The sequence below is a fragment of the Macrosteles quadrilineatus genome, unplaced genomic scaffold, assembly GCF_028750875.1.
Source record: "Macrosteles quadrilineatus isolate MER2022 unplaced genomic scaffold, UCM_ALF_1.0 Scaffold_4__1_contigs__length_99947679, whole genome shotgun sequence".
Lineage (NCBI taxonomy): Eukaryota > Metazoa > Arthropoda > Insecta > Hemiptera > Cicadellidae > Macrosteles > Macrosteles quadrilineatus.
In genome coordinates, this window is record NW_026542597.1 from 7,701,138 (window position 1) to 7,719,379 (window position 18,242).

Here is an 18,242-nt window from a genome sequence, read left to right on the forward strand (position 1 = left end):
CGCAAACGCAACAGGTGTTTTTGCTGTAAAGAGACTGGGTTCAAAGTTTTTTATTTACTAATTGCTTTGCATGAAATGCAAAATTGAAATGCTATTGGTTTAGAAAACGTATACAAAAAAGTAAAATACAAATATATAAAAGTGTAATTAATTAAATACGAATTTCATGTAGGAATACCTATTATTAAGTTATAACTACCGCAATGCAAAATGTTGAATTACTTTTAAACACATATTGACCAAAGAATAATTTTGTTCTTTTTCTTGCAAAACGTTGTAATTTATAACAAATTCCCGTTAGGAACATATTACGTTTATTGTGATATTTCATTAGAAATAAACGTATGGCAAGGTTAGGACAAACAGTTTTAGACTAAGTATTATTTAAAAACAAACATTTTGAAAAAAAAAAAAAATTCTGCTTACCATATCTGTAGCCTAGATTCAGCATTTACTATCAGAATATGTATAAACTCCTTTTATATGTATACAAATTTGGTACGCCAAGGCATACAGTAGAAATAATGTTTATCGATACATAGAGTTACATATTAGTACTAGTTAAGGTTTGAGCTGGCTTAGGCTACAGTTAGTTACGTCAACACATATTCAGCTGTGAGATAATTGTATGGCAAATACTGATAGAGCGGGTAATAACATTAGTAGATATACCACTGTGTGTGGCAATGGTAACGTGTCTGCTCAATATGGAACTACTGGTCGTGTTTATATTAGGTAAGTAGAAATAAATAAATAAATATATACTTATCAATCGTAAAAAAAAATTTGATAAATAAAAAAATAAATGATAAATTTACGAAACAAATTTTTCTTGGGAGATAAAATATAGAAATGGACTGGAGTCACCCATAAACCTTATACATTGGGTTCTGTCACGTTAAAAATGGTTGCAAAAAGCCATTTCATTACGTCACTTTTTGCGATACAATCTAAGCAAAGATCTTATTACCATTCTGAACAACATCGTCCAGCAGTGTTTCGTCTTAACTTTCACTTGATGTAGTGTGAATCTCATCAATACAGATTTGTATTAGACTTGCACACTTAATGAATGCATTTCCAAACCCAAACCAGTATGTTTAAAGTTTAAAGTTTAGTTTGGACCAACAGTTTCAAAGCCTGTTGTCTAAGAGCGTACAAGTGTTCTAAGGTCCTCAAATAGCTTAAACTAAACTTTTGGCGCTCCTAATTGACCAGTAGAACCTAATATGTATCACTTCTAAATACGTAAACCACGTGTTCTGTTAATTTATGAAAATTTATGGAGCAAAAACAACAGAACGTTTACAGCTAATTGTTAATACAATTGCTTACTTAATACAATGCTTTGTTAATACATTACTAACTGTTATAATTTTAACTTACCAAAATATATTATTTTGTAATTTTATTTATTGCGCTTAACTCATGTATTATTGAATAATTACTTCTGTTGTAATAGCAAAGCCAAAGTATCTTAGCATGAAGTTACTAAAACTAATTTATCACTGACAAATCCATGTCCACATAGTCACTATTCAACAAAGAGAATTATTACAGACGTCTTTAAAATTAAAAGCTTGAACGAGATTAGTTTTCTGAAGGCTCGAATGTTTTTAGTGTGAATTTATCACTAAAAGTTTAAACATATGTGTTTGTGATATCATCGTTTTTAAAGCATTGTAAGATTTTAAAATCTTAAAACTCTTCCACTTAGAAAACTTCATAGGCTTAGTAGTTTTGCTACATCCATAAAATATTGTTAGGAATTAAATCATGGGTATATAAATTCCTTATAGACTTGAAAATGTAAAAATATCTGTCCATAAAGTTTGTAAAACCAAATCATAGTCATGAAAGTGAATGTAATACCACATTCAGCAAGAAACGGCATGGTTGTTACAGTTTCTAGTTTACATGTCTAGTTTACTGGTTAGACGAGTGAATCATAATAGATGACCCCTGTGGGGATTGCTACGGTGATTTATTGCATGTTTGTTGAACATCCAGACAAATACGTCATTCTAGTGTCCATGGATTTTAATTTGGATGGATGTAAACGTTATGATTGGGTTCCACTGCAGGTGTTTAATTTACAACGAACAAACAACGCTTAGATGTTATACATTTACACTACAGAATATGTGTTAAAAATACGTTTAAATACGTTTAAAAAAACGTGTTAAAAATATGTCAAAAATACGTACTAACTACGTTATTTCCCCCTTCCTAATGTTTTGCAAAGTATATTATATATTTATGGACTAAAAATCATAAAAATACTTCCAAAACTGTAGAAGTGATGCCAGTTAAAAGCTAACTCTGGTATACTATTTCATATCTGAGCTACGTTTTGTCAGTCAGTCAGTGTAACTGATTTGACAGTTTTATCTATCTATTCGTCTATTCATAGACATTAATGTCTCTTCTATACATTCGACAAGTCCTATGTGTTTACTTATATTTAGGCCTACTTGTATACTCATTTATTCAACTATCAGTAATATACCATATTTTAAAATATTTAATAGGGTTAAATTTAAATTAAAACACAAATAGAAGTTGTATTGTAAGAGTTGTAGGAATAAAATACGAAAAATAGATGCATACATAAAAAATGAGGTAAAGCAATATAACTTTGCTTAGAACTTTTGAAACAAGAACTCAACAAACTTTTGTCCGTGACCCACGTTACAGATATCACAGTTGCAGTCATGTCCCGACCATTTGTCTGTGGTGGAAAATATCTCTTTGGTCGTCGCAACTCTTGTCGAACACTTTCTCTCAAATCATTGATGGACTTCAACCACATTTCGTTACGATCTTTTGTTTATTATATTAAAATACAATTTGATTAATATGGTTTAATAGTGATTGCATAGCCATAGTCGTCAACCACGTGCAGTTATATCTTAAGAACTTTTGAAATTTATTTATCAATTGTACATTAGTTTCAGAAATTATCAAATACAAGATACTAGTAAACAATAATTTCTGGTTTGCACGAAATTAAAATATTAAAAACTGGTTTACTTGACCAAGGAAAAGTATTTATTTTGTATTCTATAAGGTAGGATATGTTTATCAATATAAGAAATTGTCTCTAGTTGTTTAAGGCTTGTTATCGTGTTCAGTTTCGTTTTTTAGATAATAAAGATATCCCATAATATTTCTATAACTTTTTCACGTAAACTATTAGCAAACGATTTGTGAATCAAAACAGGAAATATCTACGTATAATTATGTTATACACCAGTCTATCGTTGTATTTTAAACTTTAGATTATCTTATACTGTTTGGATTTTAATAAGCAATATATAAAAGTAAATAATGTATAAACACGACCATTTTAACCTTTTAAGACAACAACCATTATCCTATAACGTTATATAAAGCACGCCATCAAAATATAACTGAAAAACTAACTAGGGATGCGTTATTATTATAACACCAACACATAAACATATATTAGTATAAACATTTGTAATGATGTTTCAAGGTGATTCGATGTCCACACAATCTGTTACTAACAGTGTTTCGTCACATTGATTTATAAGGATTTGTATGAAAATAGTGTAGAGTACTTTTATATAAATTTTTGCACAAGAGGCAAACCTTTTTTTATTTTTCATATCACTCTAAATAGCAGAACACAACAGTTAGATCTGCTTTATTAGCAAACTTTCGTTTTGTATTTTACATTATTCTCTCCTATATTAATACGCAGAACTAGATATTCACAGTTCAATGATGTAAAAGAGTGTAAGTAGTTGAACGATTAACAGTAAGTAACAGTGTCATTGCTTATATTTTCAGACCTAACTGTAGATAAAATTTAACAAATAATAAATTCAATATGACACAATATAATTAAGCATAGGTTATTATCACAAAACACACGATCAAGCCATGACATACAGGTTATTATTAACTGAGGAAACATACAAAACTCAAACATGTCCTCAATCTCCCTCACTCGAGCAAAATTAACCAACCGCTGAATGCAGAGCTAATAAGCTAACCACAGAAACCACACAACTTTGTGACTGCTAGTTGTAGATCATTAAGCTTCGCAGATAGAGTGGGGGTGAGTATATTCATAAACGGATTTTAATATACGTAAAACAATGTATCTAGTTATCAAACGAATATAAAACTATTATTTATCGTTTTAAGTTTTGTCCGTTTGAAGGGTTGTTGTCAAAGTGTTAATCTCAGTAAGTAATTCCCTTCATATGGTAGTTAATGATACATACATAGTACGTCCATACCATTGACAATAGCATAAAAGAACCTTTTTTAAGAATAATTAAATAATATAAAATACAATCTTCCTTCAAAAAGATATTTTTTAACATAACCATCAAAATGTCGATCTTAAGATTTATACTGCAAGTTACACGTGTTATTGTTTCGTCTTAAGGTATTTCATTAACTGATATGGGTAAATGGGTTAAGTCATTTAAAAAAGTATAAATAATCCTTCTTACAATCAATTTCACTGTATTAAGCGATGGAGACAAAACACAACAAAAAAAACATAGTTTTGCACGCTAAATATCTTGAAAACTGCCATTAAATGCAGATTTTTCAATGTGAGAAAACTTAATCAAAACTAGTTTTAATAAGATTTTATTTATAAAATGTGTTTGATATTTTATATCTGAAACTTTGAAAAGTGTTAACATGTACAATTTCCTTTTAAAAAAGTTATGCCGTATCCAAAGACCTTAACATTAATACAAAACATATTATCAGTTTTATAGAATGGTTGTCATTAAGAGCTGGAACATTTTACCAGCAATATTGAATGCGAACCAAAATATGGTAACGTATTTTAAATTAACAATTACTGTGAAAACATAACAAAAACAACCAATTTGCGTTTCGTGTGGTTTATTATGCAGCCACAGGTTTTGGTTTGTTCTTGTATAATTAATTGCTAGATCGGGTATTACTTAAACATTTATTGAATTTACAATAATTTAAATATACAATTTCTAATTACCAAAGTGTATTTGCAATCTCTTAATGTAATGTTCTAGCCAATTTGCTTATGTACCTTTTAAACAAGTAAAAATCATTTTTAAATTAATTCGACCGTCCACTGTTTTTTGACCCTATCCAAAAGAGAAAATTCAATTAAATATTCCACTTTTAATTACATATGGATACCTAATCAAAGTTCGCACAAAGAACGTAAATTTTTTAAACTCAATATACCACCCAATGCTCTCTGTTAAGTGTATTGTGACATATTGCGTTTCTTGTCTGGTTTTGATATTTTTATGATATTTGTAAAAATAGTGAATTATTTGCATTATTAAAATTTATATAAACTGATCAATACATGCATCTATAGTCTATACCTGTGCTTTGGAGAACAGGGGTGATTTGAAGTAGGTAAATTTGGTTCTTTATACATTCGTCAAATGTGTACCTATTAGTTAGCCTTCCACAATTTATATTATAAACAAAACTCAATTGCATCACTTGGTTTGACTTTTTTTTAAGAATCTTTCTGTAAAATTGGTTAAGTTGTAAAAACATATTTAATTACCATAAGCGATATAAAAGGGATCCTGTTGCATGTACATACATTTAAAATAACATTATTTAATTTTTTTAAGTAGCTTACTAACATGTTTACTAAAGAAATGTTTACTCTGATATCCAACTCCATCGTTATATAAAATCAAAAGTATCAGTATTTTCAATCGCATAATTTGTCATAAAGGTTACTTGAAATAGTCTTACCTTTTAACTTTGACTTATATAGGCTTACCTCCGTCAGTAGTCCAAAATTGTGTCTTTTTCAACTAATGTTGTTCAAAGCTTACATGTTTCGTTGCACTGCAACATCGTCAGAACTTTTTGTCAAAAACATCAAATGATTTACACATAAAACAAAACACGGAACACGAAACATTTAAACACGTAATAACACGATAGCGCTATCGACACGGCACGGCAGCGGTTGTAGGTAGACTGGACACGGGTTAAGTAACTTCGTCCCGTCCTTCTCTGTTATCAGCTCGGTGGTCAGCTGTTCCAGATGAGATAACGGTGTTGAAGAGGGAGTGGGACTTGAATCTCATAATTTACTGCATTTAACGGAACTGTTAACATCCTATGGACCAATGAATTAAATGCTGACATTTTTTGAGAATATGGGTGGTATGAGGTATTGTGGATAGTTTGTGCAGAAGTAGTTGGTTTCCTGTAGATGCTATAATCGAAACTGTCAACATTCTTCCTTATGGTTAAATCTAAAAAATGTATGCAGTTCGATTCTTCTGTTTCAAGTGAGAATTCTAATTTTGGTGCTATTTGATTTAAATATTTGAGGAGGAGGTTTATGAGATGGGTGGATGAGATAGGTGACAAAGTAGATAAGACCGGCGTGTATAGGATATCTTGTCCGGATTGTCCTATCAAATACATAGGGCAAACAGGTCGTGCCTTTCAAACACGATATAAAGAACACCGACCAGATCCTAAACACCATAAACAAAAATCTGCGTTTGCTCAACATCTTGTAGATTGTAATCACTCAATGAGTGATATTAAGAACGGCTTGGAAGTTCTACATTTTTGCGGGAAAGGTAATAAGTTGGACACACTTGAGGAGTATGAGATATATAAAATGAACGTAAACGAAGAACACAAGGAATACATCCTCAATGATAAACTACAATTCAAGTCCCACTCCCTCTTCAACACCGTTATCTCATCTGGAACAGCTGACCACCGAGCTGATAACAGAGAAGGACGGGACGAAGTTACTTAACCCGTGTCCAGTCTACCTACAACCGCTGCCGTGCCGTGTCGATAGCGCTATCGTGTTATTACGTGTTTAAATGTTTCGTGTTCCGTGTTTTGTTTTATGTGTAAATCATTTGATGTTTTTGACAAAAAGCTCTGACGATGTTGCAGTGCAACGAAACATGTAAGCTTTGAACAACATTAGTTGAAAAAGACACAATTTTGGACTACTGACGGAGGTAAGCCTATATAAGTCATTATTCGTAGTCCAGGGGCTATCAGAATGAATAATACTTTTAACTTTTTTAAACAAAAGTATTAAATGTAAGGGAACATTTAAAATGCAATGACATTACCCAACTCGTTCACAATGAACGATAATTTTTTTGTCATAGAATAAACAACAATAACTTGTAAATATCACTAGGATCACCTACCTAATAAGAATAAATCCATTACAACGATTTTATCTGATGGTGTAGTATTTCAAATTTCTTCCTTTGGAGATAATCAACGGGTAAAAAGATCATTCAAAATTTAATATAGTGAAGCAAAAACAATGAATAATTAATTTCCCTGTATGTCACATTAAAAAGATATGTTTTACCTAAATTCTTCAATTAAAGCCCAGGTAATACGAAATTCTCTGTGCCTCATAAACTAACATACACGTCCTTCTAAATATAATAAGATAGATGATAGTAATTATTGTTATGGTTGTGATTAATATTTTTATTCCATAGCAACAGGGCATTTTTTTTTAAATATCTGCCAGGAGTAAACATTCCTACAAAAAGGTAGATGGGGTTGTTTCACAACTGTTACATTCCCAGACCCCTTTGTCCAGACCGGATATCCGGTTGACAAATCATGGCCGTTTGAACCGCTTTGTGATAAGCGGAAGTCGTTGCGTTATTTTATTCAAGCTCTTCCTGGGTGTTTCCTGATGAGAGTTTTTAAAATTTTTTAAACCTATTTTGTCGATATTATATACTTATTTTGATACAATTTACTTTGTTGCTGAGCTACACAATATACTACCCAGTCATTTACATTGGTTGAAAAAATAAAAGTAAATCCAATCTTTGAATTTTAGAGACATAAGTAGCACAGACAATATAATAATGTCAGTAGGGTTTATCAATAAATTTCTAATGATAAAAAAATAACGTCTATGAATAATATATTATTTTGAAACAACTATTTTATATTCTGTCACAGAATACTTATTAGCTAAAAGGGTGGGAGAAATTAAATTACAATATTAATAATGAAATATATTTAACTAACTATTATTTAATTTGAACTAAATCATCGTTAAAAGTCGATAAAATCATTAAGATTTCCCGTCTTTCACCTTGACTTCAATCAACCGCAACATAACCTTCCAACAATTCACAACCTTCCATTTTACTACGTAAACAATTTTCTTAATCCATCTAAATATATGGAATTGTACATAACCTCAACATTTAAGTTATTTACAATGGCTAACCGTTGCAGGGGTTTGATAACTAGAAAAGATAAAATAATTCGTTAACACTCGATATGTTAAAATTTGTATTTTTCCTACAAATGTTTACACATAAGAATAAGCAAACAATTTAAAAAGTTAAGAAAGTAAAGAAACAATTTTTTCTAGATAAGTTTAAACTGTGATAAAATTATTTTTCAGTAACTATAAGTATTTCAGGTTTGCTCTTTCATACAAAATACATATTGAATTCAAATTCTCTGGAAACATCAAAGGATTTCCATCTCTTTGGTAAACCTAAGGTATTTATTAATATTGAGCTTGGCTTTCCTTTAGGATTTAGTTCATTGGTTATATAATTTATGTACATCTCAATGTACTGTAAACACGTGCAATGATAGCTCTCAATGAATTTCATTCTATAAAACATCATACAACTTAGTGGAAAACATAGTGACATACAGTGAAACTTATAGACTTTGCTTATCATTTAGTAAAATACAAGATTTAGATGATTGTCCAAATGGATGTATATAATATAATAAGAAACCTATTTTGTATTATGTAATACTCTTATCCTTTTTTTTTAAAGGTGTCAATAATATATTTCGAATTGAAACAACAAGAACCATTCCAGAAACATGTAATTTTTATTACGACTCTAACTTTATATTTAATATTAGAAAACATTGATGTATATTTCGTATTTTTTCCAGTTACAATTACAGAATATCTTTCCATCAGTAGCGTTTGCTTTAGGGGCTTTAGGCTCATTACAACTTTAAAATATCTTTGTATCAACACAATATATAGTTGATAGTTAATTTTTATTTTTTTTTATTAATTTATTTTTTAATTTTTTTTGTATCAATAGATACGAACAACCACTTACTATCAGCAGTCAATGAAATTACCCTTTAATTTACATAACGGGCTGACACTTTTTACTTAAATTTGTTAAAAGGCCCAGCGATGCTTAAATTCCCGTGACTTGAATGAACAATACAAGTGATACATTGGAACTGATATATTATATGATAGTAGTTGGTTGTATTTGGACGTATTTAGCCAAATCAACAGTAAATTGCTTTCTATATTTTGATTTTTCTATCGTGGAAGTATTTCTTAAAATTTCATAAACTAGCAATACTTAACACTTTTTAGGGAAGCAATAATGTGTTTGAACATATATTTTTGTAACAATATTAAAACAGTATGTTGATTGTTAGATGTTATACATTTCGACTAAATCCGCTCAACTGACAAATTCCTAATAGAAAAACAACAGAATCTAGATACAGATTGAAGAAAATAATACATAATAACGAATAGTGATGAATAAAAAAGTTTAATTACCTACTGAGTTTTGTTACTGACACAGAAATACCTAAATACAAAAAAATATAAGAGTACTTGGCAATTAGTCATTATGAAATGTCTGATTTGTAGTATGTTTTAAAATTGCAGTTCTATCTTGGCCTTGTTCTTTCTTTATCTTCGGGGTGTCTGACTGTTATCGTTCTATTTGTCAATAGATTTTACTCAACAATAAACCCTTAATTCACTGTTAATGTGTTAATATTAAGTAAATTACATTACTCAAAATAATACCTTGAGAAAATGTCTTTCTATCATAAGCAATTTTTTACCCTTAAACATCTAAGCATTGGATCTGTTAGGATTATAAGCAAGATGTTAGAAATACATTTTTGTCTAAGACGCTAGACACGAGCTTGAGATTTGGTTTTCACATTATTTCAGGCTAGATGTAGAAGCTGTGGCATGTTAGTTCCATTATCACTTAGCTAAAATCCATTGATGATTTGGTGGGATGTGAGCCCGGGACATCAAGGACCGTAGTCCCACTCTTTACCACCTCGCTCCCCAATATTACGTATTACAACTGGTGCATCTTAAACAAACAGCTCAGTGGCAAGGGTTAATACATTTTAAACATCTTTAAACATAACTAATAATCAAAGACAAAGGATATGCAAAATATATTTGTAGCATTTCGTAGCCAGTGGTATTTCGTTAGTGGTATTTTTGTGCAAATAATCAGAAATGCTTTCAAGGGAAAGAGGTTAAAACCACGCAAAAACCTTTGTAGAAATACCGGGAATTAAACCTCCTGCCTTAAAGCTACTGAGGCTTCCCACGAGGCTCCAACATGCCCCATTTCAAGTTTGGTTAAATGAATCTTTTTATAAACAATCTGTTTCAAAACTACAATTCTTCACTTAATAAGTAATAATGCGTCAAACCCATGTGATTGAACTGTGGATTTAGGCTTACCTATATATCAAACCCTTGTCAAAGTAAAATACATCTTTCCTGCGATGTTTCCATGAGGATTATTCACTAGGAAACAAGTTACTAAGTATATTGTAACATGACATGTCGAGTTACAGCTTAGAACATTATGTATAAGCTATTGTGTTAATTACAGCCATTTTACTCAGGCTAATTGTGCCTGGGGTGCATTTATTATTAGCTAGTCTGGTCCCACGTCTGTATATTTGATCAAATTATATAATTTTTTTAAGTTAAGTTAGACAAAAATACCAAATGGAAAATGTGTGTTTTGAAACTAAACTGGGAAAGAGCAAAATATATTTAATTAATTTTTAATTCATGACATGGAAATTTATATTTGACTTGTCGGAACAGCAAAAGTTACCAGTTATCAAGGAGTTGAAGTTTCTTTATAGTTCGGATATCAGATGAAAGATTCCGTCCGGCTTAAACTTATGGTCTAGTCTGAAGTTTTTTGAAGTGTAGATGGTCTAATGGTTAAAACCCAAGACTTCGCTGCTAAACCGCGTGCTGATCCGGACATCTTTAACATATAGTTCATCGTGTACATACAGTAGACACGTAATACCAATCTAGAACAATTATTTTAAGTTCTGACTTGACAACAGTAAATAATATTTGTGGTTTAATTTTAGTATATTTTGATAAGGACCTATTTACCTATTTTTATCGGTTGTTTTATTATAAAATATTGCCTCTCGTCTCCTAAACATTTTCTTACGCATTTATGGGCTTGCGACATTCAATTTGTCCAATCCCAATCCCCAATTTGAAAACATATCAAAATAGTTGATGTTTCAGGGTTTGCTGCTCAGTACAGTCATGCTATCAGTGGTACGTCGATTTCCAACGTCTTTGGGGGAGGAATCTGGGATAAAGAAAATTTGTCTTCAAAAATAACGGTTCGATTAATAAAGTACGTCCTCCTCATACAGTTACACGTACATACATTACATTAGTAGAGTAATAATTTGTAATACGGTAAAAGATTAGTTTTACACATATTTGTTAATTATGCGATTTCTTATGGTTTAATCTTCAAGCGATATAACTCAGATGTGATACGAAAGGTTATAAGACAATACAATGTTTTTAATGTTTTGGAAATAAATTTAACGCGTTCTAGTTGGCAGGTTATATTGTGACAGAAAATATTTAGCAATTGTACGTTAAAAACGTTACGATACTATTGATAAAAATGTGTGTATTTAAAAAATCCTTTAAAGAAAGCATTTTATTATTTTCAAGCCAAATAATTAGATTTAAAAAGAAGAAAAAATATTTAATGAAACTAATCAATCTTAAAACTAAACCAATACGCATTTAAAAACAGCTACTCATGTTTGACAAAAATATTTTTTTTTCGTGTCAGCTACTACTTTTTTACTAAATTGTTTTCCTGTTCAGGAAATCCTGGAGACCAAAAGGTATAACATACGAGGAACAACGGGATGAGTTTCAAGGATCGGTGGCAGAAGCGTATGAAATTCTAAGAAGCAACAATGGGTATGATTATGTAGAAAAACCTCTCGCAGAAGCTGGGCAACTTTTCACAATGATGGGATCGGATTCAACACCCGAGTTCAAAGAAAATCTGGAGTCAATCGTCATAATCCACCCCATGTTCTCTCATGGTGATGAAGGGTATTTTATGAAACCCACAGTGACAGGTACAGAACTTAAAAACATAAAACACATACATTACACCTTTTGACGTTTCATTTGTAAGAATAAAAAAAAAACACAATTCCCAAACTATTGCTACAGGTCCTATTTCAATGTGATCCTGTCCCCGATGAGTGGCAACCGGTTTTAACCCGACAATGAGGTCATCCTCAGGTGAAGAAAGGAATTTTTTATATAAACACATGAACACGTGTGGCCACAAATCGCCTGCATGGTGGATCGTTCGCCTACATTGAGTTACAAGTCCAGACAAACAAGTCCAGGTGTTCGCCGCTCATCGGTGACATGATTACATGGACTGATAAAGGTATTTTAACCTCTAGTATTAATTTATGTTGTGATCAGGGGGCAAAAACAACAAAAATGACACTTCTTAAAAGTTCGTGTTAGAGATGGAAAACATTTATTTTTATTTAGTTTAATATTTTTATAGCTCATAATAAAACAGTTTTATAAAGATTTCAATTAACAAGAACAAATTAACCTTGCGCCAGGTTCATTTCACAGTATTTACTTTCCAGTTATATTTCATAGAAAACTATGAAAAAGGCACACATTAGGTTCCAGGAGCATATCGGACATACAGCCTTATAAAAACACCGTTGCAATCCTTGCTACATTACTTTATATAATTTGACGTTCATCTTATGGTTATTTCATGACAAGAAGGAAAGCGAATAATAGTTTAACTAACAAGACTACAAGATCGCGCCACTCATACTTCACTCATATTTTGGATAGAATACGCACTTGGTCGCGTCCCTATCTTAAATAATTGATAATTTATTATACTTCTTCTTTACAAGTTTTTTTTTTAACTTTAGACTACTGTACTAAAAGAACTCTTTACTAAAGACATATTTAGTGCTCTCAAGGATAATAAACGTTCAAGCGTCAATAATACGGTAGTAAATTACATTACTTTGCATCAGCTGAAAGTTTAAATTTGTGACTTCATTACAATAAACCTAACCTAACAATAACCGAATGTAAATATTTTACCTTCTCTTGGTGCAGATACTGTACGATAAAATATAGCTCCAACTTAGATAACTTTTTAATTGTTTTAGCACTTGGAATGAGGAACCTTCACAGATATTATAACATATTTCTGTTTCACATGCCACTACTGAACATAAACATGTACTTCACCATAATACGGGAATTTGCAGGATATAAAACCCGATATGAAGTAAGTTGGCCAAAGTAGGAAATTAAGTTGATTGTGATTTGAATAGCCTCCGGATTCTGAAGAATCACTAATAATAACGGTTTAAATGAATACCTTGTACTCACCTGGTGATGACCTCCTAGTTGGTCAAAACTAGTTGTGTTTAATTGCCAATTGAATCGCCATTGATCATGTGCCTACACCCAATTGCTAGAATCAGGGATTAAAACACCTATTTTTAGCCAATTTCAAGTATCGAATAGCCTAAGCTAACATAGCTTGTTTGATTAACTATTACTGTCGTAAATTTTCCTTTAACAAAGAATAGAAGATTTACAACTACAAGGTTAAAAAAAATCATCATTCTAACATTCGCTAATCATGTTGATTAAGATTAAATAATTAATAACTTCCAATCAAAGTTAAAGAAGAGGGGCTTCTTCTAGATAGATGAAGGTTAAGTTACAGTAATTATGAAGTGAAAATAAAATTAATATACCAATATAAGATGAAGTATAACGTTTTTAGAAGGTGCAAGTACAGTCGGTTTGATAGTTACTGTCTTGGATTCTGAATATACAATCGCCCACTATATATGTGACTTAAGAAGCTGAATTCGTTGTAAAGAGACCAGATATTTATTTTTACTGTTTTTGTGAAATTTCAAACATTCTGTACATTTATTAATAAATTATATCAACTTCTTACTAAAGTCATAACATTGGCATTGTATCTTCTTACTTATTTGACACGTTTTGCTTGATTCCTGTAAGTGTTTTACATTCGTTGATTTTAAATACAAGTTGAATTGATTCTGTGGTTGTTATAATTTTTAAGGATATGGCAGAAGTGCTCTCTTCTTTTTTCCTATATGGGATAAAACACCGACATTGGACTCCAAGGAAAATCAATATTATTAGCTACAGCTACTCGGGCAATCTCTCTGGGTATATAGCTAGGATTATTGAGGATGCTAAAGACTCGAAAATCAGTTCAATATTTAGTAAGTATATGCTTTATTTCTTTCTTACGTACATGTAGAAAGTACATGATGGTGTTCTTGAATACATGTAGCATAACCACACATTATACATAAATAACATATTTTGTATGGATATGGTAGAAAAAAAATAGTATACAAACACACTGTTTAAACAGGTAGGTTTTAATATGCTTAGTACAACGACAATTCAACTACATTAGGAGGATTTCAGTTAGACTTAGATCTACCAATTAACTCCTAAAATGCACAACTGGATCTCCAATCCGATTATGGAGAATATGACGTCTCCAAACTCAGCAACAGTACAGTGACGGCATCCAATCCAGACGACAACGAGCAATCATGTGGCGAGCGAGAACCAATAAGAGAGAATGAGTCTGCATTCTTCGTTGGAGCTACTCTGGTATTATAGACACTATAAAAAGATAAGCAGAGCTAAATGTGTTTTCAGGTCTTGAACCATACAGTGCAAATTACAACGAGAACCTGATACAAGTAAGCAAAGAGGATGCGGATGATGTACACATCCTACACACAAATTCCTATGTAGAGGGTACGAGGGAGAGGATAGGATCAGCTGACTTTGTGTTCAATGACGGCTTCATACAACCAGAATGTAAAAATCCTTTTAGAAGAATTTTGAAGCTCAAACTTATCTATGAACGTAAGTTGTTACAGTTAAGTATGATTTGGCTTGTGAAAAGGTGTTAATTATAATGTAATAACCAGATTTTGATACGTTGGTGAAAACAGGGTGGGGATGATGGGTCATGGTGTTTCAAAAGAATAACTTAATAACAAATTGAATTAGCTAAAGGTATTACAAATATTGTATCAACAAATTAGTGTGTTAAACGTGTTACTAATAGTACCAGGGGACCTAGCCATGGCACGTTAAAGTTTTTTTTATTGTAAATGCAATATAAAGGAAACCTATGTTTTTACAGCTAATTTTGGCTTTTATTATTTAAGTTCCAGTGAAATATGAATTTATTATGAGTAAAGATGTCTAAATTATGTAAAAATATAAAAAGGAGTGCGTAAAAGTTGTAAACTCAACCCTTAAAAAGAGTGAAACATTTTGTTGATGCCAGTGCACTCATACGGCACAATTTTGAAACACTCATCACTCAACACTGACTTGCTCTGTGTATTAGAGGTGGCTGTGCTATTGCTCAATAGTTACAACTGATGTTCATCACTTTGAACGGTCCTTTATATAGTGTTCCTGTTTTGTACTGTATTTTATAATTTGCTTGTATACTGTGGATGGCTTGTTGTAAACACATGTTACAAGTATTTTGTTGAATTTTTCCTTGTTATTTTACTCAACCAACATAATTCCTTAGCAACCCATAAGGTCAATGTTAAATGTTTTAATTTTCAAATGAGTTGAGTATGTACCAATCACTTTTTTAGGGATATAAGTTCCTAATTCCATTTTGTAAACATCCTTTCACTGGATTTCGAGAGATTTATCTTACAGACAAACAGACTAAGCTCGTATTTAAATATTAGTATAGGACTTAGTATAGGATCGAATGTGATATGCGGTCTCTTAGATAGCCAACATGTTTTGAAGTAGTTTCGCTACACTACACTGTTTTAAAGTTCATTGGAGAGCGAGCTGGTGTAGTGGTTAGAGCGCGGGACTCCGGTTCCTGGGGTTCCGGGTTCAAATCCTGCCAAATCACCAATGGATATTATCTAAGTGATTATGCCGTAACCCCTAGGTATAGCCTGACGTAATGTGAACAACAATTCCGAGCTCGTGCCTAGCGTCGTAGGACAAAAAAAAAAGAAAATGGAATTTCCACTCAAGAATGTAGTCCGGAAAAGAGCTGTTTTCCGCTTCCTTAACCAAATGTGATTTTATGACGTACTGATGTACTATAATAAATTTTTACCGGACACCAGTTTACTATATTTAAAAATAACCACACTAACAGCCACACACGTTTAAAATACTAAGGCTACAAATATTTATAAGTTTTAAAATATGCAAAGAGGAGACAGCACATTTGTAGATTAAGATTTTGTATATTTTTATTAATGGTTGTCATATATGCGAAACAAACTAAAAGAACTCCTAGCCAAAATTTTATAATCATGTGAATTTTAAACTAATATTCTAATCTATACGTCAAGGTTTTCAACCATAACATCAGACACAGCACTATTCACATAGTAAGTTTGTTTTACAGCGTTCACTTGCAGTCATTTACGGGTAACTCCGAGGTTTTGGTACATCATTCTTTTCCCAAGCAAATTCCAGGCTCGAAAATGCGACATTTGGCCAAGGTTTACAAACTGTCTTTGTGAGAGAAATAAACAAACATTCATCTCATTTCCGATACGCAACCGGTAAGTATATTCATTTATCACTATAAATATGTTGAAATATACTTATATTATTTATCGAGACACTACATAGAACATATTTCTTTAAAAATATGACTTCTACAATATAATTAAATGATAAATCTTTTGGTTTTATTTTTTTATTAACTTTAATTTCTATTTATTGTTCATAGAGGTATCCGTGGAACCTATTATCTTAAAACGAGTGATTCAAAACCATATGGCCTTGGAGACGAAGGCTCTCACTGCAGTAAAGAAGATCAGTTAAAACTAACGGAAAGTAAAATGTCGAACAGGAAGAAGCTTTCCTGACCTCTCAAGATTTAAATAAGTTCTTTTTGATAAGCTATCAAATATTTGGTAAAACAAAATATTCACTTTGAAGTTGTGTTACTTTCTTTACCTTCTGCAATGAAAAAGTACGAAAAAGGAAGTAGGTTACGGGTCCAGGTGTTAACATGAGATATGAGGAATAGCGAATTTTCTAAATGAGAAATAAGTTACAGTAAAAGGGATTAATTATATATTTTGAAAAAATAACACATCACATTTTTTTTACAAAACCACGAAAAAAAGAAGTACCTTAACTACCGTTTTATATGCTAATACTTGGATTTCAGAAGTAGCAGTAATTAGTTGCAAAAGTTTTAATTGGCACTTTACGCTTTCCAGGCGTGAGATGTATTTGTAACACCTCAGAAACTCCTGAGAAATAAGTGGATTCCATATTTATTTAGGGATAAGTTTTTTCCTCCTTAAACTATGTTTTGCAATTATTTGTTATTTATTTGTTATTTACAGTCTGTATGTAACGCTTAATGGGAGTAACCTACTAACCTACCTATACAAAAATGTAGTAGCGGTCTTAATTTTGATGTTATCAATTAAATATGTAAACTTTATTATGGTTGTTTATTTGCTTAGTAACTTTTATTTCTGTTTTTATATAAATAATAAAATAATTTGTTATCACCTTTTTGGTAACTTTTTCAGGTGTTCTTATTAGGATTAGACACTTGTTAGTCATATATCTTTCAGTTTTTGGGGAGATCGTTGTTAAAGCAGTTAACAAAAGCGTTAACGTTACATGTAAGTTTATTGGATTAATTTAATAAATTTTCCTAAATAGCTTAATGATCCAGAAATCGGAAATTGTTCATTCGTGTGAAAAATATTTATGTAATGTACGAGAGAACTGTTTGAGATGAAGAGGAGCCTGACGAACCGGAAACATATTGTGTTGTCACCGGAAATTCAATATCTGACATCTGTTTGATTTTGTCAAAATGTCATTTTGTTTTTTTTTTAATCTTAGATCTTTAGGATGTAAAAGTAAAGAGGTTGTATATTGCTTGAAATCCTGTCAAGCTTGGTAGGTCATTATTAGTAGGTAGAAAAGTGAAACCTACATATTCTAGAATTAAAGTAAACACACACAATTTCTAATACGTGAGCTATGTACTTTA

At 31.4% G+C, this 18,242-nt stretch overlaps 1 protein-coding gene across 1 annotated transcript; it reads left to right on the forward strand.

Moving 5' to 3' along the window:
• Positions 1 to 675: 675 nt before the first annotated feature.
• Positions 676 to 17,141, forward strand: LOC128993306 (uncharacterized). The gene is made up of 8 exons (XM_054417114.1): positions 676 to 735; positions 11,357 to 11,471; positions 11,963 to 12,225; positions 13,312 to 13,433; positions 14,250 to 14,415; positions 14,867 to 15,079; positions 16,620 to 16,779; positions 16,950 to 17,141. Exons 1-8 carry the CDS (start codon positions 687 to 689, stop codon positions 17,086 to 17,088), a joined length of 1,227 nt encoding a protein of 408 aa, XP_054273089.1. The 5' UTR covers positions 676 to 686; the 3' UTR covers positions 17,089 to 17,141.
• The last annotated feature ends 1,101 nt before the right edge of the window (positions 17,142 to 18,242 follow it).

Excerpts from the sequence above, each read along its gene's own strand:
- LOC128993306 (XM_054417114.1), top strand. The coding sequence starts at position 687 with ATGGTAACGTGTCTGCTCAATATGGAACTACTGGTCGTGTTTATATTA. Across the intron at positions 12,226-13,311 it reads TATGAAACCCACAGTGACAG|CACTTGGAATGAGGAACCTT; the intron begins GTACAGAACTTA and ends TAATTGTTTTAG. Across the intron at positions 16,780-16,949 it reads TCATTTCCGATACGCAACCG|AGGTATCCGTGGAACCTATT; the intron begins GTAAGTATATTC and ends TATTGTTCATAG.